The sequence below is a fragment of the Tamandua tetradactyla genome, chromosome 1 (assembly GCF_023851605.1).
Source record: "Tamandua tetradactyla isolate mTamTet1 chromosome 1, mTamTet1.pri, whole genome shotgun sequence".
In the NCBI taxonomy this organism is placed as follows: Eukaryota; Metazoa; Chordata; class Mammalia; order Pilosa; family Myrmecophagidae; genus Tamandua; species Tamandua tetradactyla.
The window spans coordinates 59,415,080-59,441,916 of NC_135327.1; the positions used below are offsets into that span (position 1 = coordinate 59,415,080).

At 47.8% G+C, this 26,837-nt stretch overlaps 1 protein-coding gene and 1 long non-coding RNA gene across 3 annotated transcripts in view; one reads left to right on the top strand and one right to left on the bottom strand.

The window, feature by feature from the left end:
• Positions 1–26,740, top strand: part of CDH4 (cadherin 4) — a 646,269-nt gene extending 619,529 nt beyond the window's left edge. For both annotated transcript variants that reach the window (XM_077116937.1, XM_077116946.1), the window contains 4 exons: positions 15,540–15,773; positions 18,934–19,073; positions 20,275–20,439; positions 22,928–26,740. In XM_077116937.1, coding sequence (XP_076973052.1) covers positions 15,540–15,773; positions 18,934–19,073; positions 20,275–20,439; positions 22,928–23,134 — 746 coding nt within the window. In that variant the 3' untranslated portion in view covers positions 23,135–26,740. The remainder of the gene's footprint in view (positions 1–15,539; positions 15,774–18,933; positions 19,074–20,274; positions 20,440–22,927) is intronic.
• Positions 19,368–21,258, bottom strand: LOC143647221 (uncharacterized). Its single transcript, XR_013157930.1, has 3 exons — positions 21,073–21,258; positions 19,887–19,987; positions 19,368–19,457 (listed from the first exon to the last, which is right to left on the bottom strand). It is a non-coding gene; the product is annotated as an uncharacterized LOC143647221 (long non-coding RNA).
• Positions 26,741–26,837: the final 97 nt, after the last annotated feature.

The window sequence follows — 26,837 nt, forward strand, 5'->3', positions numbered from 1 at the left end:
TAACATGATTACTTTACACTTAGGTATTATTGTGCTGTCCATTTTTGAGACTGTTGCACAGTCTGTATCCCTTCAGCTCCAATTACCCATTATCTTACCCTGTTTCTAACTCCTGCTGGACTCTGTTACCAATGACATATTCCAAGTTTATTCTCGAATGTCCGTTCACATCAGTGGGACCATACAGTATTTGTCCTTTAGTTTTTGGCTGGACTCACTCAGCATAATGTTCTCTAGGTCCATCCATGTTATTACATGCTTCATAAGTTTATCCTGCCTTAAAGCTGCATAATATTTCATCGTATGTATATACCACAGTTTGTTTAGCCATTCTTCTGTTGATGGACATTTTGGCTGTTTCCATCTCTTTGCAATTGTAAATAACGCTGCTATAAACACTGGTGTGCAAATGTCCATTTGTGTCTTTGCCCTTAATTCCTTTGAGTAGATACCCAGCAATGGTATTGCTGGGTCGTATGGCAATTCTATATTCAGCTTTCTGAGGAACCGCCAAACTGCCTTCCACAGTGGTTGCACCATTTGACATTCCCACCAACAGTGGATAAGTGTGCCTCTTTCACTGCATCCTCTCCAGCACTTGTCATTTTCTGTTTTGTTGATAATGGCCATTCTGGTGGGTGTGAGATGATATCTCATTGTGGTTTTGATGTGCATTTCTCTAATGGCCAGGGACATTGAGCATCTCTTCATGTGTCTTTTGGCCATTTGTATTTCCTCTTCTGGTAGGTGTCTGTTCAAGTCTTTTTCCCATTTTGTAATTGGGTTGGCTGTCTTTTTGTTGTTGAGTTGAACAATCTCTTTATAAATTCTGGATACTAGACCTTTATCTGATATGTCATTTCCAAATGTTATCTCCGATTGTGTAGGCTGTCTTTCTACTTTCTTGATGAATTTCTTTGATGCACAAAAGTGTTTAATTTTGAGGAGCTCCCATTCATTTATTTCCTTCTTCAGTGCTCTTGCTTTAGGTTTAAGGTCCATAAAACCGCCTCCAATTGTAAGTTTCATAAGATATCTCCCTACATTTTCCTCTAACTGTTTTATGGTCTTAGACCTAATGTTTAGATCTTTGATCCATTTTGAGTTAACTTTTGTATAAGGTGTGAGATATGGGTCTTCTTTCATTCTTTTGCATATGGATATCCAGTTCTCTAGGCACCATTTATTGAAGAGACTGTTCTGTCCCAGGTGAGTTGGCTTGACTGCCTTATCAAAGATCAAATGTCCACAGATGAGAGGGTCTATATCTGAGCACTCTATTCAATTCCATTGGTCGATATATCTATCTTTATGCCAGTACCATGCTGTTTTGACCACTGTGGCTTCATAATATGCCTTAAAGTCCGGCAGCGCGAGACCTCCAGCTTCGTTTTCTTTTCCTCAAGATGTTTTTAGCAATTCGGGGCACCCTGCCCTTCCAGATAAATTTGCTTATTGGTTTTTCTATTTCTGAAAAATGAGTTGTTGGGATTTTGATTGGTATTGCATTGAATCTGTAAATCAATTTAGGTAGGATTGACATCTTAACTATATTTAGTCTTCCAATCCATGAACACAGTATGCCCTTCCATCTATTCAGGTCTTCTGTGATTTCTTTTAACAGTTTTTTGTAGTTTTCTTTATATAGGTTTTTTGTCTCTTTAGTTAAATTTATTCCTAGGTATTTTATTCTTTTAGTTGCAATTGTAAATGGAATTCGTTTCTTGATTTCCCCCTCAGCTTGTTCATTACTAGTGTATAGAAATGCTACAGATTTTTTTTTATTAATTAAAAAAAATTAACTAGGAAGATGGCGGCTTAGTAAGACGCGCGGATCTTAGTTTCTTCTCCAGGACACCTACTAGGGGAGTAGAAACGATACAGAAAGCGCCCAAAGCCACAACAGAGATAAAAAAGACAGCGTACCCCATCCTGGAACGGCTGGCTGGCTGAGAGAAGCAGCTCAGGTGAGATCGCCGAGGCGCGCGGGCCTTACCGGGCGGGGTGGCAAGCGGCCGGAGTTACTCCCTTCCCCCTTCCCGGGCCGGCTGGGAGAATTGGAGAGGCGGTCCCCTGAAACCAAGGCGACTGGCGCCCACACCACGCGCAGCCCCCGGACCAACTGAGAGAATTGGATCGGAAACCCCCAGGCCGCGGAGAACGGTGACGGGTGGGGGAGGCCCCTTCCAAACCCGTGACTCCCGGGGAACGTGCACTCTCTCGGGCGGGCCGCTGCCGCTGGCGCCCTCCCGCCACGCTTGTTGCCCAGGGCCGACTAGGAAATTCGGACGGGCTCTTTCCCTGGCTGCGGCGACCAGCAACCCTCCCTGCGTTCGGACCCCGGGCCGGCTCAAGCCGTTTCGGCTAGCGAACCCCCAGGACGGCGAGAGTTTTCCAAAGTTTAAGGTCCCACAGCACCTTTTACTGGTGGGACCCGCAGACAAACGTGTGCCACGAGCGCCACCTACTGGGCAGGATAAGAAAAACAGAACCCAGAGATTTCACAGAAAAATATTACAACCTTGCTGGGTCCAACACCAATAGAAATCTGAATAAATGCCCAGACGCCAGCAGCAGAAGATAACTGTCCACGCTCAAAAGATTGAGAATATGGCCCAGTCAAAGGAACAAACCAATAGCTCAAATGAGACACAAGAGCTGAGACAACTAATCCTGAATATACGAACAGAAATGGAAAACCTCTTCAAAAATGAAATCGATAAATTGAGGGAGGACATGAAGAGGACATGGGCTGAACATAAAGAAGAAATAGAAAAACTGAAAAAACAAATCGCAGAACTTATGGAAGTGAAGGATAAAGTAGCAAACATAGAAAAAATAATGGATAGCAACAATGATAGATTTAAAGAGACAGAAGATAGAATTAGTGATTTGGAGGATGGAACATCTGAATCCCAAAAAGAAACAGAAACTATCGGGAAAAGAATGGAAAAATTTGAACAGGGTATCAGGGAACTCAAGGACAATATGAACCGCACAAATATACGTGTTGTGGGTGTCCCAGAAGGAGAAGAGAAGGGAAAAGGAGGAGAAAAACTAATGGAAGAAATTTTCACTGAAAATTTCCCAACTCTTATGAAAGACCTAAAATTACAGATCCAAGAAGTGCAGCGCACCCCAAAGAGATTAGACCCAAATAGGCGTTCTCCAAGACACTTACTAGTTAGAATGTCAGAGGTCAAAGAGAAAGAGAAGATCTTGAAAGCAGCAAGAGAAAAACAATCCATTACATACAAGGGAAACCCAATAAGACTTTGTGTAGATTTCTCAGCAGAAACCATGGAAGCTAGAAGACAGTGGGATGATATATTTAAAATACTAAAAGAGAAAAACTGCCAACCAAGACTCCTATATCCAGCAAAATTATCCTTCAAAAATGAGGGAGAAATTAAAACATTCTCAGACAAAAAGTCACTGAAAGAATTTGTGACCAAGAGACCAGCTCTGCAAGAAATACTAAAGGGAGCACTAGAGTCAGATACAAAAAGACAGAAGAGAGAGATATGGAAAAGAGTGTAGAAAGAAGGAAAATCAGATATGATATATATAATACAAAAGGCAAAATGTTAGAGGAAAATATTATCCAAACAGTAATAACACTAAATGTCAATGTACTGAATTCCCCAATCAAAAGACATAGATTGGCAGAATGGATTAAAAAACAGGATCCTTCTATATGCTGTCTACAGGAAACACATCTTAGACCCAAAGATAAACATAGGTTGAAAGTGAAAGGTTGGGAAAAGATATTTCATGCAAATAACAACCAGAAAAGAGCAGGAGTGGCTATACTAATATCCAACAAATTAGACTTCAAATGTAAAACAGTTAAAAGAGACAAAGAAGGACACTATATACTAATAAAAGGAACAATTAAACAAGAAGACATAACAATCATAAATATTTACGCACCGAATCAGAATGCCCCAAAATACGTGAGGAATATACTGCAAACACTGAAAAGGGAAATAGACTCATATACCATAATAGTTGGAGACTTCAACTCACCACTCTCATCAAGGGACAGAACATCTAGACAGAGGATCAACAAAGAAATAGAGAATCTGAATATTACTATAAATGAACTAGACTTAATAGACATTTATAGGACATTACATCCCACAACAGCAGGATACACCTTTTTCTCAAGTGCTCATGGATCATTCTCAAAGATAGACCATATGCTGGGTCACAAAGCAAGTCTTAACAAATTTAAAAAGATTGAAATCTTACACAACACTTTCTCGGACCATAAAGGAATGATGTTGGAAATCAATAATAGGCAGAGTGCCAGAAAATTCACAAATACGTGGAGGCTCAACAACACACTCCTAAACAACGACTGGGTCAAAGAAGAAATTGCAAGAGAAATTAGCAAATACCTCGAGGCGAATGAAAATGAAAACACAACATATCAAAACTTATGGGACGCAGCAAAGGCAGTGCTAAGAGGGAAATTTATTGCTCTAAATGCCTATATCAGAAAAGAAGAAAAGGCAAAAATTCAGGAATTAACTATCCATTTGGAAGAACTGGAGAAAGAACAGCAAGCTAACCCCAAAGCAAGCAAAAGGAAAGAAATAACAAAGATTAGAGCACAAATAAATGAAATTGAAAACATGAAAACAATAGAGAAAATCAATAAGGCCAGAAGTTGGTTCTATGAGAAAATCAATAAGATTGATGGGCCCTTAGCAAGATTGACAAAAAGAAGAAGAGAGAGGATGCAAATAAATAAGATCAGAAATGGAAGAGGAGACATAACTACTGACCTCACAGAAATAAAGGAGGTAATAACAGGATACTATGAACAACTTTACGCTAATAAATACAACAATTTAGAGGAAATGGACGGGTTCCTGGAAAGACATGAACAACCAACTTTGACTCAAGAAGACATAGATGACCTCAACAAACCAATCACAAGTAAAGAAATTGAATTAGTCATTCAAAAGCTTCCTAAAAAGAAAAGTCCAGGACCAGATGGCTTCACATGTGAATTCTACCAAACGTTCCAGAAAGAATTAGTACCAATTCTCTTCAAACTCTTCAAAAAAATCGAAGTGGAGGGAAAACTACCTAATTCATTCTATGAAGCCAACATCACCCTCATACCAAAACCAGGCAAAGATATTACAAAAAAAGAAAACTACAGACCAATCTCTCTAATGAATACAGATGCAAAAATCCTCAATAAAATTCTAGCAAATCGTATCCAACAACACATTAAAAGAATTATACATCATGATCAAGTAGGATTCATCCCAGGTATGCAAGGATGGTTCAACATAAGAAAATCAATTAATGTAATACACCATATCAACAAATCAAAGCAGAAAAATCACATGATCATCTCAATTGATGCAGAGAAGGCATTCGACAAGATTCAACATCCTTTCCTGTTGAAAACACTTCAAAAGATAGGAATACAAGGGAACTTCCTTAAAATGATAGAGGGAATATATGAAAAACCCACAGCTAATATCATCCTCAATGGGGAAAAATTGAAAACTTTCCCCCTAAGATCAGGAACAAGACAAGGATGTCCACTATCACCACTATTATTCAACATTGTGTTGGAGGTTCTAGCCAGAGCAATTAGACAAGAAAAAGAAATACAAGGCATCAAAATTGGAAAGGAAGAAGTAAAACTATCACTGTTTGCAGACGATATGATACTATACGTCGAAAACCCGGAAAAATCCACAACAAAACTACTAGAGCTAATAAATGAGTATAGCAAAGTAGCAGGTTACAAGATCAACATTCAAAAATCTGTAGCATTTCTATACACTAGTAATGAACAAGCTGAGGGGGAAATCAAGAAACGAATCCCATTTACAATTGCAACTAAAAGAATAAAATACCTAGGAATAAATTTAACTAAAGAGACAAAAAACCTATATAAAGAAAACTACAAAAAACTGCTAAAAGAAATCACAGAAGACCTAAATAGATGGAAGGGCATACCGTGTTCATGCATTGGAAGACTAAATATAGTTAAGATGTCAATCCTACCTAAATTGATTTACAGATTCAATGCAATACCAATCAAAATCCCAACAACTTATTTTTCAGAAATAGAAAAACCAATAAGCAAATTTATCTGGAAGGGCAGGGTGCCCCGAATTGCTAAAAACATCTTGAGGAAAAAAAATGAAGCTGGAGGTCTCGCGCTGCCGGACTTTAAGGCATATTATGAAGCCACAGTGGTCAAAACAGCATGGTATTGGCATAAAGATAGATATATCGACCAATGGAATCGAATAGAGTGCTCAGATATAGACCCTCTCATCTATGGACATTTGATCTTTGATAAGGCAGTCAAGCCAACTCACCTGGGACAGAACAGTCTCTTCAATAAATGGTGCCTAGAGAACTGGATATCCATATGCAAAAGAATGAAAGAAGACCCATCTCTCACACCCTATACAAAAGTTAACTCAAAATGGATCAAAGATCTAAACATTAGGTCTAAGACCATAAAACAGTTAGAGGAAAATGTAGGGAGATATCTTATGGATCTTACAACTGGAGGCGGTTTTATGGACCTTAAACCTAAAGCAAGAGCACTGAAGAAGGAAATAAATAAATGGGAACTCCTCAAAATTAAACACTTTTGTGCATCAAAGAACTTCATCAAGAAAGTAGAAAGACAGCCTTCACAATGGGAGACAATATTTGGAAATGATATATCAGATAAAGGTCTAGTATCCAGAATTTATAAAGAGATTGTTCATCTCAACAACAAAAAGTCAGCCAACCCAATTACAAAATGGGAAAAAGACTTGAACAGACACCTCTCAGAAGAGGAAATACGGATGGCCAAGAGGCACATGAAGAGATGCTCAATGTCCCTGGCCATTAGAGAAATGCAAAACAAAACCACAATGAGATATCATCTCACACCCACCAGAATGGCCATTATCAACAAAACAGAAAATGACAAGTGCTGGAGAGGATGCGGAGAAAGAGGCACACTTATCCACTGTTGGTGGGAATGTCAAAGGGTGCAACCACTGTGGAAGGCAGTTTGGCGGTTCCTCAAAAAGCTGAATATAGAATTGCCATACGACCCAGCAATACCATTGCTAGGTATCTACTCAAAGGACTTAAGGGCAAAGACACAAACGGACATTTGCACACCAATGTTTATAGCAGCATTATTTACAATTGCAAAGAGATGGAAACAGCCAAAATCTCCATCAACAGAAGAGTGGCTAAACAAACTGTGGTATATACGTACGATGGAATATTATGCAGCTTTAAGACAAGATAAACTTATGAACCATGTAATAACATGGATGGACCTAGAGAATATTATGCTGAGTGAATCCAGCCAAAAACTAAAGGACAAATACTGTATGGTCCCACTGATGTGAACGGACATTCGAGAATAAACCTGAAATATGTCATTGGTAACAGAGTTCAGCAGGAGTTAGAAACAGGGTAAGACAATGGGTAATTGAAGCTGAAGGGATACAGACTGTGCAACAGGACTAGATACAAAAACTCAAAAATGGACAGCACAATAATACCTAATTGTAAAGTAATCATGTTAAAACACTGAATGAAGCTGCATCTGAGCTATAGGTTTTTGTTTTGTTTTGTGTTGTTTTGTTTTGATTTTACTATTATTACTTTTATTTTTTTCTCTATATTAACATTCTATATCTTTTTCGGTTATGTTGCTAGTTCTTCTAAACCAATGCAAATGTACTAAGAAATGATGATCATGCATCTATGTGATGATGTTAAGAATTAATGATTGCATGTGTAGAATGGTATGATCTCTAAATGTTGGGTTAATTTCTTTTTTTCTGTTAATTAAAAAAAAAAAAAAAAGAGAAGGGATAATTGGAGATGAAGGGATACAGACTGTACAACGGGACTGGATATAAAAACTCAGAAATGGACAGCACAATACTACCCAATTGTAATGCAATTATGTTAAAACACTGAATGAAGCTGCATGTGAGGTATAGGTTTTTTGTTTTTGCTTTTTTTGTTTTTTTTTCTTTCTATTATTGTTTTAATTCTTATTCTGTTGTCTTTTTATTTCTTTTTCTAAATCGATGCAAATGTACTAAGAAATGATGAATATGCAACTATGTGATGTTATTAAGAATTACTGATTGTACATGTACATTGAAATGATTTCTAATTGTTTTGTTAATTCTTTTTTTAATTAATAAAAAAAATATGTAAAAAAAAAAAAAAAAAAAAATTAACTAACACAACATTTAGAAATCATTTCATTCTACATATGCAATCAGTAATTCTTAATATCATCACATAGATGTATGATCATCATTTCTTAGTACATATGCATCGATTTAGAAAAAGAAATAGCAAGACAACAGAAAAAGAAATAAAATGATAATATAGAGAAAAAATAAAAATAAAAATAAAAAATACAAACATATATAAGAAAAAAAACTATAGCTCAGATGCAGCTTCATTCAGTGTTTTAACATAATTACATTACAATTAGGTAGTATTGTGCTGTCCATTTTTTTTTTTTTTTTTAGAAATCATACTATTCTACATATGCAATCAGTAATTCTTAACGTCATCACATAGATGCATGATCATCGTTTCTTAGTACATTTGCATCGGTTTAGAAGAACTAGCAATATAACTGAAAAAGATATAGAATGTTAATATAGAGAAAAAAAATAAAAGTAATAATAGTAAGAACAAAACAAAACAAAACAAAACAAAAACCTATAGCTCGGATGCAGCTTCATTCAGTGTTTTAACATGATTACTTTACAATTAGGTATTATTGTGCTGTCCATTTTTGAGTTTTTGTATCTAGTCCTATTGCACAGTCTGTATCCCATCAGCTCCAATTACCCATTATCTTACCCTGTTTCTAACTCCTGCTGGACTCTGTTACCAATGACATATTCCAAGTTTATTCTCGAATGTCGATTCACATAATTGGGACCATACAGTATTTGTCTTTTAGTTTTTGGCTGGACTCACTCAGCATAATGTTCTCTAGGTCCATCCATGTTATTACATGCTTCATAAGTTTATCCTGCCTTAAAGCTGCATAATATTCCATCGTATGTATATACCACAGTTTGTTTAGCCACTCGTCTGTTGATGGACATTTTGGCTGTTTCCATCTCTTTGCAATTGTAAATAACGCTGCTATAAACATTGGTGTGCAAATGTCCGTTTGAGTTTTTGCCCTTAATTCCTTTGAGTAGATTCCCAGCAATGGTATTGCTGGGTCGTATGGCAATTCTATATTCAGCTTTTTGAGGAACCGCCAAACTGCCTTCCACAGTGGTTGCACCATTTGACATTCCCACCAACAGTGGATAAGTGTGCCTCTTTCACTGCATCCTCTCCAGCACTTGTCATTTTCTGTTTTGTTGATAATGGCCATTCTGGTGGGTGTGAGATGATATCTCATTGTGGTTTTGATTTGCATTTCTCTAATGGCCAGGGACATTGAGCATCTCTTCATGTGTCTTTTGGCCATTTGTATTTCCTCCTCTGAGAGGTGTCTGTTCAAGTCTTTTTCCCATTTTGTAATTGGGTTGGCTGTCTTTTTGTTATTGAGTTGAACAATCTCATTATAAATTCTGGATACTAGACCTTTATCTGATATGTCGTTTCCAAATATTGATTCCCATTGTGTAGGCTGTCTTTCTACTTTATGATGAAGCTCTTTGATGCACAAAAGTGTTTAATTTTGAGGAGCTCCCATTTATTTATTTCCTTCTTCAGTGCTCTTGCTTTACGTGTAAGGTCCATAAAACTGCCTCCAATTGTAAGATTCATAAGATATCTCCCTATATTTTCCTCTAACTGTTTTATGGTCTTAGACCTAATGTTTAGATCTTTGATCCATTTTGAGTTAACTTTTGTGTAGGGTGTGAGATATGGGTCTTCTTTCATTCTTTTGCATATGGATATCCAGTTCTCTAGGCACCATTTATTGAAGAGACTGTTCTGTCCCAGGTGACTTGGCTTGACTGCCTTATCAAAGATCAAATGTCCATAGATGAGAGGGTCTATATCTGAGCACTCTATTCAATTCCATTGGTCGATATATCTATCTTTATGCCAGTACCATGCTGTTTTGACCACTGTGGCTTCATAATATGCCTTAAAGTCCGGCAGCGCGAGACCTCCAGCTTCGTTTTTTTTTCCTCAAGATGTTTTTAGCAATTCGGGGCACCCTGCCCTTCCAGATAAATTTGCTTATTGGTTTTCCTATTTCTGAAAAATAAGTTGTTGGGATTTTGATTGGTATTGCATTGAATCTGTAAATCAATTTAGGTAGGATTGACATCTTAACTATATTTAGTCTTCCAATGCATGAACACGGTATGCCCTTCCATCTGTTTAGGTCTTCTGTGATTTCTTTTAACAGTTTTTTGTAGTTTTCTTTATATAGGTTTTTTGTCTCTTTAGTTAAATTTATTCCTAGGTATTTTATTCTTTTAGTTGCAATTGTAAATGGGATTCGTTTCTTGATTTCCCCCTCCGCTTGTTCATTGCTAGTGTATAGAAATGCTACAGATTTTTGAATGTTGATCTTGTAACCTGCTACTTTGCTGTACTCATTTATTAGCTCTAGTAGTTTTGTTGTGGATTTTTCCGGGTTTTCGACGTATAGTATCATATCGTCTGCAAACAGTGATAGTTTTACTTCTTCCTTTCCAATTTTGATGCCTTGTATTTCTTTTTCTTGTCTAATTGCTCTGGCTAGAACCTCCAACACAATGTTGAATAATAGTGGTGATAGTGGACATCCTTGTCTTATTCCTGATCTTAGGGGGAAAGTTTTCAATTTTTCCCCATTGAGGATGATATTAGCTGTGGGTTTTTCATATATTTCCTCTATCATTTTAAGGAAGTTCCCTTGTATTCCTATCTTTTGAAGTGTTTTCAACAGGAAAGGATGTTGATTCTTGTCAAATGCCTTCTCTGCATCAATTGAGATGATCATGTGATTTTTCTGCTTTGATTTGTTGATATGGTGTATTACATTAATTGATTTTCTTCTGTTGAACCATCCTTGCATACCTGGGATGAATCCTACTTGGTCATGATGTATAATTCTTTTAATGTGTTGTTGGATACGATTTGCTAGAATTTTATTGAGGATTTTTGCATCTATATTCATTAGAGAGATTGGTTTGTAGTTTTCTTTTTTTGTAATATCTTTGCCTGGTTTTGGTATGAGGGTGATGTTGGCTTCATAGAATGAATTAGGTAGTTTTCCCTCCACTTCGATTTTTTTAAAGAGTTTGAGGAGGGTTGGTACTAATTCTTTCTGGAATGTTTGCTAGAATTCACATGTGAAGCCGTCTGGTCCTGGACTTTTCTTTTTAGGAAGCTTTTGAATGACTAATTCAATTTCTTTACTTGTGATTGGTTTGTTGAGGTCATCTATTTCTTCTTGAGTCAAAGTTGGTTGTTCATGTCTTTCCAGGAACCCGTCCATTTCATTTAAATTGTTGTATTTATTAGCGTAAAGTTGTTCATAGTATCCTGTTATTACCTCCTTTATTTCTGTGAGGTCAGTAGTTATGTCTCCTCTTCCATTTCTGATCTTATTTATTTGCATCCTCTCTCTTCTTCTTTTTGTCAATCTTGCTAAGGGCCCCTCAATCTTATTGATTTTCTCATAGAACCAACTTCTGGTCTTATTGATTTTCTCTATTGTTTTCATGTTTTCAATTTCATTTATTTCTGCTCTAATCTTTGTTATTTCTTTCCTTTTGCTTGCTTTGGGATTAGTTTGCTGTTCTTTCTCCAGTTCTTCCAATTGGACAGCTAATTCCTGCATTTTTGCCTTTTCTTCTTTTCTGATACAGGCATTTAGGGCAATAAATTTCCCTCTTAGCACTGCCTTAGCTGCATCCCAAGTTTTGATATGTTGTGTTTTCATTTTCATTCGCCTCGAGATATTTACTAATTTCTCTTGCAATTTCTTCTTTGACCCACTTGTTGTTTAAGAGTGTGTTGTTGAGCCTCCACGTATTTGTGAATTTTCTGGCACTCCGCCTATTATTGATTTCCAACTTCATTCCTTTATGATCCGAGAAAGTGTTGCATATGATTTCAATCTTTTTAAATTTGTTAAGACTTGCTTTATGACCCAGCATATGGTCTATCTTTGAGAATGATCCATGAGCACTTGAGAAAAAGGTGTATCCTGCTGTTGTGGGGTGTAATGTGCTATAAATGTCTGTTACGTCTAGCTCATTTATTGTAATATTCAAATTCTCTATTTCTTTATTGATCCTCTGTCTAGATGTTCTGTCCATTGATGAGAGTGATGAATTGAAGTCTCCAACTATTATGGTATATGTGTCTATTTCCCTTTTCAGTGTTTGCAGTGTATACCTCACGTATTTAGGGGCATTCTGGTTCGGTGCGTAAATATTTATGATTGTTATGTCTTCTTGTTGAATTGTTCCTTTTATTAGTAGATAGTGTCCTTCTTTGTCTCTTTTAACTGTTTTACATTTGAAGTCTAATTTGTTGGATATTAGTATAGCCACTCCTGCTCTTTTCTGGTTGTTATTTGCATGAAATATCTTTTCCCAACCTTTCACTTTCAACCTATGTTTATCTTTGGGTCTAAGATGTGTTTCCTGTAGACAGCATATAGAAGGATCCTGTTTTTTAATCCATTCTGCCAGTCTATGTCTTTTGATTGGGGAATTCAGTCCATTAACATTTAGTGTTATTACTGTTTGGATAATATTTTCCTCTACCATTTTGCCTTTTGTATTATATATATCATATCTGACTTTCCTTCTTTCTACACTGTTCTCCATACCTCTCTCTTCTGTCTTTTCGTATCTGACTCTAGTGCTCCCTTTAGTATTTCTTGCAGAGCTGGTCTCTTGGTCACAAATTCTCTCAGTGACTTTTTGTCTGAGAATGTTTTAATTTCTCCCTCATTTTTGAAGGACAATTTTGCTGGATATAGGAGTCTTGGTTGGAGGTTTTTCTCTTTTAGTAATTTGAATGTATCATCCCACTGTCTTCTAGCTTCCATGGTTTCTGCTGAGAAATCTACACATAGTCTTATTGGGTTTCCCTTGTATGTGATGGATTGTTTTTCTCTTGCTGCTTTCAAGATCCTCTCATTCTCTTTGACCTCTGATATTCTAACTAGTTAGTGTCTTGGAGAACGCCTATTTGGGTCTTATCTCTTTGGGGTGCACTGCACTTCTTGGATCTGTAATTTTAGGTCTTTCATAAGAGTTGGGAAATTTTCACTGATAATTTCTTCCATTAGTTTTTCTCCTCCTTTTCCCGTCTCTTCTGCTTCTGGGACACCCACAACACATATATTTGTGCGGTTCATATTGTCCTTGAGTTCCCAGATACCCTGTTCAAACTTTTCATTCTTTTCCCGATAGTTTCTGTTTCTTTTTGGAATTCAGATGTTCCATCCTCCAAATCACTAATTCTATCTTCTGTCTCTTTAAATCTATCATTGTAGGTATCCATTATTTTTTCCATCTTTTCTACTTACCTTCACTTCCATAAGCTCTGTGATTTGTTTTTTCAGTTTTTCTATTTCTTCTTTTTGTTCAGCCCATGTCTTCTTCATGTCCTCCCTCAATTTATCGATTTCATTTTTGAAGAGGTTTTCCATTTCTGTTTGTATATTCAGCATTAGTTGTTTCAGCTCCTGTATCTCATTTGAACTATTGGTTTGTTCCTTTGACTGGGCCATATTTTCAATTTTCTGAGCGTGATCCATTATCTTCTGCTGGTGTCTGCGCATTTAGTCAGATTTCCCTGGGTGTTGGACCCAACAGATTGAAAGATTTTTCTGTGAAATCTCCGGGTTCTGTTTTTCTTATCCTGCCCAGTAGGTGGCGCTCGTGACACACGTTTGTCTGCCGGTTCCACCAGTAAAAGGTGCTGTGGGTCCTTTAACTTTGGAAAACTCTTGCCATGGGGGAGGTTCGCCAGCCGAAGCGGCTTGGAAGAGTGCCAGCCGGCCCGGGGGTCCGAACACGGGGAGGGTCGCCGGCCGCCGCAGCCCGGGAGAGCACCCGACCGAATTTCCTAGTCGTCCCGGGGCGCCAAGCGTGGCGGAAGGGTGCCAGCTACCGCACCAGGGAGAGTGCACTGTTCCCAGCCGGACCGGGGAGTCACGTGTTTGGAAGGGACCCCCTGGTCACCATTCTCCGCAGTCTGGGGATTTCCGACCCAACTCTCTCAGTTTGTCCGGGGGGGCCTCGCGTGGTTGGGGCTCCAGCCGCCGCGGCCCAAGGGGGCCACCTGCCCCATTCTGCCAGCTGGCCTGGGAAGGAGGAAGGGAGGGACTCCGGCCACTTGGCGTCCCACCCAGGAAAGCCTGCGTCCCTCGGCGATCTCACCGAAGCTGGTTCTCCCAGACAGTCAGCCGTTCCAGGATGGGGTACGCCGTCCCTTTGATCTCCGTCGTGGCTCCGGGAGCTGCTCTGTATAGTCTCCACTCCCCCAGTAGCTGTTCTGGAGGAGGAAAGATGAGGGTGGCAAGGCTGTCGAGGACGGTGGCGGAGGAGCCAGTGAAGGCGGAAGAGGGCACGGTGGTGGTTGGAGAGCCGCTGGAGCAGGAGGAGAAAGGGAAGGATAAGATGGCAGATAGAGCACCGCCGGAGCAGAAGGGGAAAGAGAAGGGCAAGATGGCTGCAGGAGCACCACCAGCGAAGAAGGGGGAAGAGGAGGGCTGGCTGGCGGTGGGAGCGCCGCCGGCAGAGAAAGAGGGAGAGGAGGGCTGGCTGGCGGCAGGGGCACCGCCAGCCCAGCGGAGAAAGAGGGAGAGGAGGGCTGGCTGGCGGCAGGGGCACCGCCAACCCAGCGGAGAAAGAGGGAGAGGAGGGCTGGCTGGCGGCGGGGGCGCCACCGGTGGAGAAAGAGGGAGAGCTCCTTCTTTTTTTTTCCCCTTTTTCTGTCAGTCCTGCCCCTTGGCGCTGGGGCAAAAATGAGCAACCTCCGCTTTGATCAGGTTCACCTAAGCTGGGGACCTATTTTTAGTAGTCAGAATTTGTTAATTAGTTCCACAATTGGCGTTTGATTGTGCCCAGTCCCTGCTGCTGGTAAAGTCCTTTCCTTTCCCCTCTGGGAAGCAGCCTGTGGGGGAGGGGCACTGGCCGCCGCAGCTTTGGGAACTCGCGGTTCGGGGGGGTGCTCGCAGCCGGTCCAGCTGGTCCAGACTGGGGTACGCTGTGTGTCTGGTCACTGACGTGGCCCCAAGAGCTGTTCTGTACTGTTTCTGGTTATTTAATAGTTGTTCTGGAGGGCGAACTAAAACGCGCACGTTGTTAAGCCGCCATCTTGACCCCCATGATTGCTTTTCTCTTGAATCTCCAGTACCTTTTAAATTTGCTTATGGTGTGACATGTGTCCTGTGTTAGCCCCTCCGCCTTTTAGATCTCCACGCCACAAGAGAACTCAGCCCTTCCTTCCCTGGGACACCGTGCTGGGAAAGGGGGCTGGCTGGTTGCTGACAGAGGCTCTTCTGTCACTCTGCACAGGTGACTATGCCCAGCTCAGCCTACGCATCCTATATCTGGAGGCTGGGGTGTACGACGTCCCCATCACTGTCACTGACTCGGGGAACCCTCCCCTGTCCAATACGTCCGTCATCAAGGTCAAGGTGTGCCCATGCGACGAGAACGGTGACTGCACCACCATTGGCGCTGTGGCAGCGGCTGGCCTGGGCACAGGTGCTATCGTGGCCATCCTCCTCTGCATCGTCATCCTGCTGAGTGAGTGCAGTGGAGCAGGGGCGGATTTGGGGTGCCAGGAGTGTCCAGGTGCAGGCAGGTACAGGGCAGTAGGGACACGGTGGCTCCGTCCCAGTTGGCTGGGAAGAGGTAGAGTCTAGGCTTGCCCACAGCCTGTACTTCTCAGCCCTGCTGGTCTGTTAGGAACCCACCACTAGGATGGTGGGAAGGTGGAGTCTCTCATTACTGTCGAGTGCCAGGGACAGGCCAACTTGATTGACAGCCCAGGATGTCTCCAAGGGCCAGGCCCCTTTCCAGGACCCCACTCTGCTTCCAGGAGCCCCTGCACCCTGAGGCTGTCTCTGTAGGGCCCTGAGAGCCTATGTGCAGCCCCCACGGTAGATAGACACTGGGGACAGGTGCTGGGGGGTGGACACTGGGGGACAGATGTTGAAGGACAGATCCTGGGGGATGTTTGCTGGAATTAGACACTGGGGGACAGATACTGGGGGATGGACTCTGGGGGATGGACACTGGGGGATGCCAAAGTCCTGACCTCCCCAGCCAAATGTAAGGCCCCCTCAGACTGGAATGGCTGAGGTCACATGCACATCTTGGGACCCGTGGAATGACCAGTACTCATTGGCTCAGCCCAGGCCACATGCTCTGCCAGGTTTTTGCTTTCCCAAAACCATGTGGGACCTCCAAACAGGGGTAAGGCCGTGGGGACAGGGGAGAAATGCTGGAGAAGCCACCCCAGGTGTCCTCTAATCCTAAATACTCCCCTCTGGACACTCGCCCCTGTCCTGGCAGGGGCATGTAGAGGCAGGCAGTGGGCTGGGGCACCACCTCTCCATTTCAGACCCGATCCAAGGGACCCCTACCCACCCCTCGGATCCAGGCAGGTGGGTTCCCGTGCTGGTCTGACTTCACCCGGCAGCTAAAATGAGCCCTTTCCACAGGCCTTTTGATTTATGAGGCCTTTTTCCCATTTTCAGATTGTCGTTCGAGCTGCCAGGCAATGGAGGCATTTATGGTGGTGGTGGCGGGTGGTATTAGAATTGCAATTCAGGGAGTATTGATTCAGGTGGCTCCCAAATCGTGCCCTGAATGGGCATTTCCAGGCATGCAATTTTAAAGGGAGAAATTAGTGCAGTTGTCTGAGGGTGGCGGGAATTCGGGGTGCTCTGGTCATGCTTCAGATTAGCAACTTGCTGAGCTCTCTATCTTGGACTCAATCTCAGGTCCACATGGCCTTGGGGGTGGAGGGGTGTGGAGGCTCTGCACTCACTGGGCACGGGTGAGCTTTGACTCAGGTGTACGGAGAGTGACCTCCAGGATGGCCTCCTGACCCAATTTTAAGTCTCTCAGCCATAGCAATGCTATTTTGTTTTGTTTCTTTTCACAAGATCTGTGGCCCCCTTGGAGCTTGGTCTGCTCTTAAAGCTCTGCCAGGCACTGTCAGTCTGACGGGCGTTTTCCGTGCAGGAGCTAAAGCAGTAATTTTTGAGAAGTGGCTCTGTGCTGGGGGGGCTCCACCTCTTTACAGCACTCCCTCCTTTGAAAAGGCACCTGGGCTTACTGGGGGCATGGGGACCTTGCTCCCCAGTGCAGCACCCTGGCCCATGGGAAGGAAGCCGGCCAGTGCCAGGGATCAGTGGTAGATATGCCTGCAGGGCCGGCCCCTGCCCACTGTTTTCAGCATGTCTGCCCTGGTTAGTACATCTAGGAAGTGGGGGGTCCTCTGCCCACACCCCTCCTTGAGCCATCGTTCATCTTTTATTGGGCGAATGTGTCTGAATTCCTGCTGGGAGCTGGCCGCTCTGGCCATTCTTGTGGAATTTGCATCTGGCCAAGACCAGGGTTCCTGGCATTGTTCACACGGTCCGTGGGCTCCCCCATTCCGGTGTCCAGCTCCCTCACGGTCTTTCTCCACATCCCCTGGCCCTTCCACCCCCACAGAAGACATCAACACCCACTCGAATAACCACAGATTTGCACTTTCCTCCAAATCTGTACTTCAGAATCCTTCCTAACACAGCACTGAAGCAGCCACCACCTATTAGCCCCAGAACCTTTCTTAGGTAGGCAGCCTCTGGCTTGTCCTCTCTGCATCTCCTCTGTGGTACTTGGGAGTATCTTCATCAGATCTGGACTCGGTCCCCACAGCTGTGAAATGGGCTGTGAGTGAGGTGAAGCCTTGCCGTTGTGTGTGAGCAGTCATGCCCCATGCAGTCAGTGTGAGCTCCCAGGATACCGTGCTGCCCTCCATCCCTTTGGGAAGCAGCCAGGGGGGGGGGCGTGTAGATAGGGCTGTGGGGCCCCTCCAGGGGCTGGAGCATTCAGGGGGAGCTGGAGCAAGCAGATCAGGCCACGGGGCAAGAACAAAGGGCAGGGAAAAGCGGGTGGGGTCCCTCCACTGGCAAGCACAGGGAAAGGGCCTTATGTGTCTCTGGATTTCACTGGGGAACCTAGGCCCTGGGCTTGCAGCCCACTCCTGGGTCCCACCTGGGTGACTGCACCAAAGGTCCTGGCTGCCCCCTGGCTGGGGTAAAGGGCAGCTCCCTCTCTCTTTCCCCCTTGCCTGTCCCCAGGCTGCCTGCCATCTCTACCTGCCCCCTGCTGGCAGGCCCCTCATGGGCTCCCCACTCTGCCCCAGGCAGAGCCTCTTTCCAGCATGGGGATCTCCCCTCCCTCCCTCTGTGGCTCCTGAACCCTCTCCTCTCCTGCTGTTTGGAAGGGCAATTGCCAGAGAAAGCCATGGGTCCCCAGCCTGCCCCCATATCACCTGCCCTCATGGGGGTGAGCCCTGTGCTGGCCCTGCTCCAGAGGTGCTGGGCAGGAGAGGAACCTTAGAAAATAGCTCCAAATAGGGGCCCAGCCCAGGTGGTGAGTGGGAGGAGGCGGCCTTGGAAACAGCACACACACACACACACACACACACACACACACACAGATACACCTACGTGCATACACAGATCTGTGTATATGTATCCACAAGTACACAGGTACATGCACATGTATCCTGTGCACACAGAGGTGCACACAAACCACATGCATGGACAAAGGTACACCATCCCATGCACAGACACACCCGACACACAGGCTCACATGGCACACGAGGGCAGGGGACTGCAAACGTGCACCCACACGCACGCGCGCGGGCAAACGCAGGCTCACATGAGCGGCCCGCCCTCCGCAGTTATGGTCCTGCTCTTCGTGGTGTGGATGAAGCGGCGGGAGAAGGAGCGCCACACCAAGCAGCTGCTCATCGACCCCGAGGACGACGTGCGCGACAACATTCTCAAATACGACGAGGAGGGCGGCGGTGAGGAGGACCAGGTGGGGGCCGCACCCGTCCCGCGCGTGCGCAGATGGGCCCCCCAGACCCGCCCAGGCCTCCTTCTGCGCTGTCCCGCGGTCCAGGGCCGGCACCACGCGCTGGGAGGCTCCGCGCGGGCTGCAGGGGCTCCCGGCCAATCTAGCCTCTTCTCATTGCCCCTGACCCGGGCTCAGCGCCCGCCCGCACACCACAATCGGAGGAGGCGGCCCCTCTCACCCTCTCACACCTGCCAGGCCGCGCAGGGCTCAGGGGAAAAACGCAGTCTGCCGTGGGGGCGGGGCTCCACTCCTGGAGTGACGGGGTCTCTGCACAGCTCCCACGCGGTGGGCCCCGGTGGGCATGCGAGGGTGAGTCCAGTGGGCAGGGTCATGCTTGGCAGAGTTCTGAGCGGGTGGGCAGGGGCAGACAAGGAGAAGCAGGGCAGGCCTTGGTGGGGCACAGCAGAGCAGAGGCGCACAGGTGACCAGGGGGTGGGGCTGCCCTGGCAGATAGCTGGGGTGGGGGTGTCCCAAGGTTTCTGGAGACTCTTCTCCTTCTCCGAGGGCTGCCAGCCTCTGGGGCTGTGAACAGCTGGTGCTCCTCAAGGGGGTACTCAGAGACCCTGGGCCTCTGGGTGCCAACTCTGGGGTGAGGGAAGCAGCGGGGCCCAGGCATGGCAGAGTTCCACAGTGTAAGGTGTGACAGCGCCCTGCCCTGGGAGCTCCCCTGAGGCAGGTCCCTGGAGATGTCAGGTTCATGCCAGAGGGACGTACGGGCTCTCACTCCTTGCACGTGCTGGGAACCCAGACCCATGCTCCCCCAACCAGTCCTACCTGACTCAGTTTACCAGTAGGCTCTTCTATCTGTGGGATACTTCTGGAGATGCCCCCATCAGGGAGGGCTGCCCAGGGACACAGCTGACCACAGAGGGGTCCTGGTGACAGGCAGAACATATGAGGGTTACAGAATTAGCATGTGCTGGGACCAGGTCGGGAAACAAGCCGCAGGTGCTGGGACCGGGTGAGGACACAGCAAGTGCTGGGACCAGATAAGGACACAGACAGTAGGTTCTAGGACCAGGTGGGGGAACACGGAGGGGCTTGGGGACCAGGTAAGGAGCATAACAATGGGACTCTGCCCGGTGGGTTTTCTTGGGTGTCCCCCTGCCCTTGCCCCCTGTCCACGCCTCCCTCCTCTGGCTCCCCTGCCCCCTCTTCCTAGGACTATGACCTCAGCCAGCTGCAGCAACCGGAAACCATGGAGCACGTGCTTAGCAAGGGCCCTGGCGTGCGGCGGGTAGACGAGAGGCCGGTGGGCGCCGAGCCCCAGTACCCAGTCAGGCCTGTGGTGCCCCACCCAGGAGACATCGGCGACTTTATCAGCGAGGTAGGTGCTCCTGGGATGGCTCCCCCCATGGGACAGGTGTGGGACTGGAGCAGGCCACCTCCCTGGCCTCTTGGGCCAGCACAAGCTCAGGTGCCAGGAAAGCAGGGACCACACATCCCACAGAACTAAGATCCCCACCAGGATAGCTGTCAGCTCTTAGGGGACCCCCAGCCTCAGCCTTGGACCACATATGTCCACTCCCAACCCCAAAAGGGTGTCCCAGAGATGGGTGGTGGGGTCCCCAGGCAGGGTCCCCTCTGGTGTGAGTAGGGGTCTGGGAAGACCCTGCCCTGCCAGGTTCATTGCTGCCTCTGTCTGTAATTCCAGGGCGTCCTCACAGCCACAGCCCTTTTCCTTCCTCCTGCCTCCCTTGCCTGCACGGTGGGAGGTGGGGGGGATGCATGGCTCTAGATGACCCCTGTGGTTGTGATACCACCTCCCCATTGAAATAAAATCCTGTTAACATGCACACACACACACACACATACACACATGCTGTTTCCACCTGCTGGGCCAGCCTCCAGGGAGCTCAGGGGCCAGAGCTCAGCCCCTGCCACTGCCAGCCAGAGGCCTTGGCCAATGCCCCCCTCCCTCGGTTCAATGCCCCTGCCCAGGGGCCTGGAGAGGACTCACACAGGGCTCGGGCCACCTGAAGCCACAGGAGGGAGGGACTAGGCAGTGAGGACAGGTTTGGGGGCCTGAGGTGTTCTCGGAGCAGGAGCCTGGCCAGGCCCCGGTACCAAGCCCCGTGATTGGGGTTTCGAGGTGACTTAGTCCCGACCAGCAGCCATCCTCCAGACACAGTTGAAGTCACAGCTCAGCCAGAGAAATGCTGCATTCACTGCCCGAATCTTTGCTTCCTTCTGCCTTTGGGATCAGGCAAACAGGGAGCACTGTGCACTTGCCCTCTTGGCAGTTAAGGGCCAAGCAGCTCCTGACATGCCTCCCTATCGGCCTTCCAGGCAGGGTGGCATCCCTGGTCCCTGTTAACAGGCACGGTCCCCTCGGTTTTATTGCCGGGTCTCCAGGTCGACTGTATTTCTAAAGGGGGTTGGCAACACCTGTGTCTCAGCCTCTGTTGGTAAGTCATTTTAATAGACTGTAATGCAGCAAGTGATTCAGCTGAGATACACAGATTTCTGAGAACATCCCCCAAACAGACCACGGCCCTGGCAGCTTCTGTGTTGGCCCCAGCTGTGCTGCTCTCGTGGCATGCACCATCTGCAGGTGACACACCTGAAAACCCAGCAGCAGGTCCTCCCCGAATGACTTAAAGAAACTAAACTTCACACTCAGGAAGCTAGGAGAAGGCACAGGACATCCCCAAGAGAGATGGAATTAGTAACTGAGGCAGAGACTCAGAAGGCGGCTGGTCATGTCCGGTGCACGCTACCGCCCCCCTACTGGATTGGTCTTCAGCCTGAGACCCTGGCCCACCCACAAGCACCCTGCGCCTTCTGCCAAGATGCATTCTGGACCCTTGTGTGGCAACATCTTGTCCTGTCTCTCTTCAGCCCCCAAGGCTGGGAGAAATTGTTTAGCAAAAGGATATCTTTTCCCTGCACGTGATGGGACCTAACTAAATCCTGCCCCAGGCTGGCAGATGGGCAGCTGGCTCCATCCTGAGGGTCAGTTAAAGCAGGGCGGCCCCCTGTGTGGCCCGAGCTCCCCACCCCCATGCCCTAGGCAGGAAGAGCAAGCGGCTTGGCAGGGCCTCAGATGCGCCCCTGTCGTCACAAAGCACAGCTTGAGTTCCAGAACCCGGAAGCCACCCAGGGACCTGGAGCCATGGTTGAGTTTCTGAGCCCACTGAGGGGCTTTGGTTTGAAGTAATTTGCGATCTTGGTCTGAGCTCCCCCAAAAGCAGACCAGAGATGAGGATTAGGTGTGGGCTGTTTCTTTAGAAGACACCCCAGGAAGCCAGGTGGAGGTGGGGAAGTGGCACCGGGAAAGGCAAATGGACAACAAACAGGGCAGCGGCAGCAGCCACTGAGGGCTCCTGCAGCTCACCCCTGTGTGAACCTCAGGGGGCCAGTGGATAGTGCTCTGAGCAGAGGTAGCTGACATAGGGAGACAGACAGGGGACAGAGAAAGACAGATATGAGAGAGGTGGACAGAGGGGACAGAGAGCAAGTCTGATTGGAGAACGACCTGCCCCTATGGAACCTGAGCGGGATGAGCGCTAGCCGCAGGCCCCACCCAGCCCACTTGCCTGGCAGTAGTTTTTGCAGGCAGCAAGTCTGCTATGTCCAGGGCTCGTCTACCATCTGTCCTCTCTTATGACCTCCCCTACTTGCTTCTCTGCAATGCCCTTCAGATAAACACAGGAGCACTTATTGAGCCCCTACTGTATGCAAGGTCCTATAACTTCATCTCCCACACTACCATGCCAGAGCCTCTTCCGGGCACCCCTCTCTGTCCGGTCAGCACCCCAGGGCCTGGGGGAGGCGGCTGGCCCTTGGCCTGACCCCTGTGTCTTGGACCCCAGGGGCTCCGTGCCGCTGACAACGACCCCACAGCCCCCCCGTACGACTCCCTTCTGGTCTTCGACTACGAGGGCAGCGGTTCCACCGCAGGCTCCGTCAGCTCCCTGAGCTCGTCCAGCTCCGGAGACCAGGACTACGACTTCCTCAACGACTGGGGGCCCCGGTTCAAGAAGCTGGCAGACATGTACGGGGGCGGCGATGAGGACTAGCCGGCCGCGCGGGCTTGGCCCCACAGGCAGCAGTGCTCGGGCGCGGAGGAGCTGGTGCACAGGGCCACCGCCCGCCCCTCCCTGCCGCCTGTGTCCTTGTCGTGGTGTGTTAGGAGGCCCCCCCGCCCCAGCCCCCAACATGCAGCCACGCCCACCCGCCGCTGAAGGAGAGCAGGAGGCTCTGTCTTAACTTGAATTTCTTAGAGCAGGAGCACTGTTTATAAAAAAAAAAAAAAAAATGAAAGTGCCTTTTGGTACATGTATCAGATCCCCTCAAACTCAGGAGTGACTAAAACAAGCAGACAGAGCGCGCCCCCGGCCCATTCTGAGCGCCCACCCCAGCTGGTCCCACCCCTGAAGGCAGCAATTGGGAACAGGGAGAATGTTTCTCTTTCTTCCTTGTTTTTAACTTTTTGTTTTTGTCTTTAAGAAAAAAAGTGGGTGGCTCATTGGGCAAAATTTACAAAGAAGCGAGAGTTTGAGGTCCAAATTCCAACTGCCCTTCTCAGGCACCTCTCGGCCTCCACAGCGCCCCCCGAGATGCGGCCTCTCCCCTGATCAGGGGTCCCGAGGCCACAGGAGGCTATAGGCTTCCCTGAGCGTTGCCCCTGGTGAGAAAAGGAGCCACTGAGTGGGTTTGGCTTTCACCCAAATTGTTGGCGGCCCCCCAGCTCCCAGATGCTGTCAGCAGCTGGGGCAGGGAAAGCGGGGTCCAAGGGCCCATTCCCGGGACCCCTGTGTCTGCCCTCGTCATCCCCGGGGTCCTCCCTGCCCTCCATGATGCCTCCCCCAAAGGTGACGTCACCCCCAAACGCCACCCAGTCCCCCTCGCCCTCTGGTCCAGGAGAGCACGTCATCCCAGAACAGCCAGTATCCTGCCAGCCCCTGGCTCGAGCCCACCGCCCCGCAGATCTGACCCCTAGGGGACCCCACTGAAGGTCCAGCGAGCGGCATCCCTATGACCGCTCCAGCCCGACACAGGGCTGTGGGAGAGCCGACGCTCGCAGGGCCACCTCGGTGATCATGTGGGAGCAGGAGACCCTGACCGCTGCTTCCCCCTGCTGACCCCTCCCAGCCGAGGTTCACCCTGATGCCTGTGAAGGATGTTGATGAACAGCAGGGGTCCCTGGCGCTGCTGGGCCTATCCCATCCTCAGCTGCATCTGGGTGGCAAACTGGACACTACAAATCTCCTTTCCTTCAGACCCCAATATCTTCCAGTTGGAGCAGCCACCTGGGGACAGCTTTGCTGCTGATATTCTGAGGACGGACACCAGGACTTTGGTACCCAGGACCGTGACCAAGTCCCGTCCTCGAGGACCCACTAGGACAGCCTCGGGCTGCATTTGTTTACTGGTTCCCCCCAACCTCTCTGGGAGCATCTCCCAGGGGAGGGAGCAAAGGCACCTGGGAGCCGGGCAGGAGGCAGGCACGTGCATGGAGGAAGCCCCTGCCTGGTAGGCATTCTGCTCTCTGGTCACCCCGGGGGGGTGACATTGGTGGATTGGTAGGGGTGGGGTCCAAGGAGAGGGTGACGGGTGCCAGGGTGCCTTAGGGAAGTTGGCACTGGAACCTGGGGAGAGGGAAATCATATGCCTAAGGTGGGGTAAGGCATCTGCTCAGTCCTCAGCCTGCCCACGCCAGCTCCAGGGCTCAGGAGGCCCTCGCTTTGACCCGGGGGCCTGGGCGACTGGGGGCTCTCCTATGGGGTGTCTTTGATCCACGGCTTTCCTCAGCCTGTGGCCTTTTCTCCTGTATCTTCATCCCTTCTTCCAAAAAGCTTTGGCCTGGAAGATGCACGCACATGTGCAAGACATGTGGGTGTGTCCCATTGGACGTCAGGGTCCTGCCCCAAACCAAATGTGTCGCCCTTCTCCCCAAAGCCGTGGAGGGGTGGGGCAGGGAGGGGGCCGCCAGTGCCAGGGCCTTGCTTGGCCTTTTGCTCCCCTCTCTATGCAGACAGCCAACCCCCCACCCCCACCCCATGGGCGCCACACCTCGAAGGGCTCCCCAGGGCCTCTGCCTGCTATGCAAATTGCTGGGGGCCAACTGGTGGGTGAGAACTGTCCCGAATGCCTGGGGGGTCATGGCCATTTGAGGCTTTGATGCAGGTCTCTGTGGGCGGGGGAGGGGGGTGGAGGGCTGGAGGGATGTGAACTGGAATTTTCTGTTTTCGTTTGTTTTTGAACGTTCATCCAGAAGCTGAAGGCTATGGGAGGATTTTTCCAGGTGTGAAGAGGCCCAGGCACCCTGGCAGGTGTGGGTCGGGTGGGTGAGGCTTCAAAATCTCAAGGCCTTGTTGGACTCTGCATGCCCCAGGCTCTGCCCAGGGTTGGAGTGGGAGCAGGAGCTGGAGCCTGGAGGACTGGGTCTGTGGGGTCTGCCTGTGTTGTCCCCCAGCCCCTCACTATTCCCCTCAGCACTGCCGGGACTCCTGCAATCTGCCCAGCTCACTAGGCTGAATCTGCAGTGGCCAGTTTGGAGGCACAGTGACTACCGTCAGCCATTTTCCCCTCACATTCCCCACCCAAGTCAGCACTAGAAGCCAGGGAAAGCTGGGGCCCCCACACCTGCTTCTCCATCTTGGAACTTCACCAGATGGTGACTCAGCACTCGCCAGTTGATGGTCATTGCCTGACCTCTCACTGTTGTCACCAGTAGACGCAGCAGCTCACTGTTGTTGCTTGTAAATGCAGCAGCTCTGTGACCAGTGGGCCCCACTGGCAGGGTGGGAGGGCACAATTCACTTTCTTTAGGGAAGTGTCTTATATGAGGAGGAATCCATGCTACAGTACAAAGAGGCAAGAATGCCCTGGGCTCACTGGCAGGCAGACCTCCAGCCTGGAGCAGTCGTGTCACTGGGCCCTCACCCCCTGGGCTCCTGGCCTGGCAGGTCTGCTCCTTCTTGGGTCTTGGAACACATCTGAAGTGCTGTGGCTACCCACAGATCAGGTGACAGCTGATGGTCCAGCCCCTTGAGGCCACCTTGGTCTCTCTAAGGTGAGCGCCAGCCCAACAGCAGAGCCCATGTGGACAACAGCTCTGATTCCTCCAAGGTAGAAAGCTGGGGTAGTGGGGGGCACAGTTAAGAGGAAGTGCACCAAAAAGACAGGGACAGAGGCTGGCGGACACGGCACCCGGGTGTAACGGGACAGGTTCTGCTCAGCAGCAGGCCCAGCGGGAACCACCTCATGTATAACTGGAACTCGTTTTGCTTTTCCTACTTCCTTTTTTCATTCTGATTTTTTTTTTTGCATGTTTCTTTTTGAAAATGGACAAAATGTGTAGCAACCCGCATGACCGTGGTTGTTTTGGGGAAAGACACTGGAGTATGATGTGTTCAAACTGCGGCTCGAGCATCACGCGGTTAGACCAACGTTCCCACTTTTTTTGTAATCGTCAACAGCACAACTATTTTGTATTGTCGTTTGTATCATTTTGTACCAAAAAAAAAAAAAAGGGAAAAAAAAGGGAAGCGAGTCCATGTTTTCCGTGTGCTTCTGTGCTCTGCGGCCCGTGCGGAGCCCGCATGGCTTGGCGGCCATGCCCGGGCGTGTGGCGTGTGGCGCGCTGCTCCAGACCAACCAATAAAGTCCCCCTTTTAAGAGTCGGCCTCAGCCTGCCTCATTTTTCTTCTGTGCACCCAGGAGGCCACAGTGTTGGGGACAGCAGGGTTTGTGTCCATGGAGGTCCCCAGACCTCCC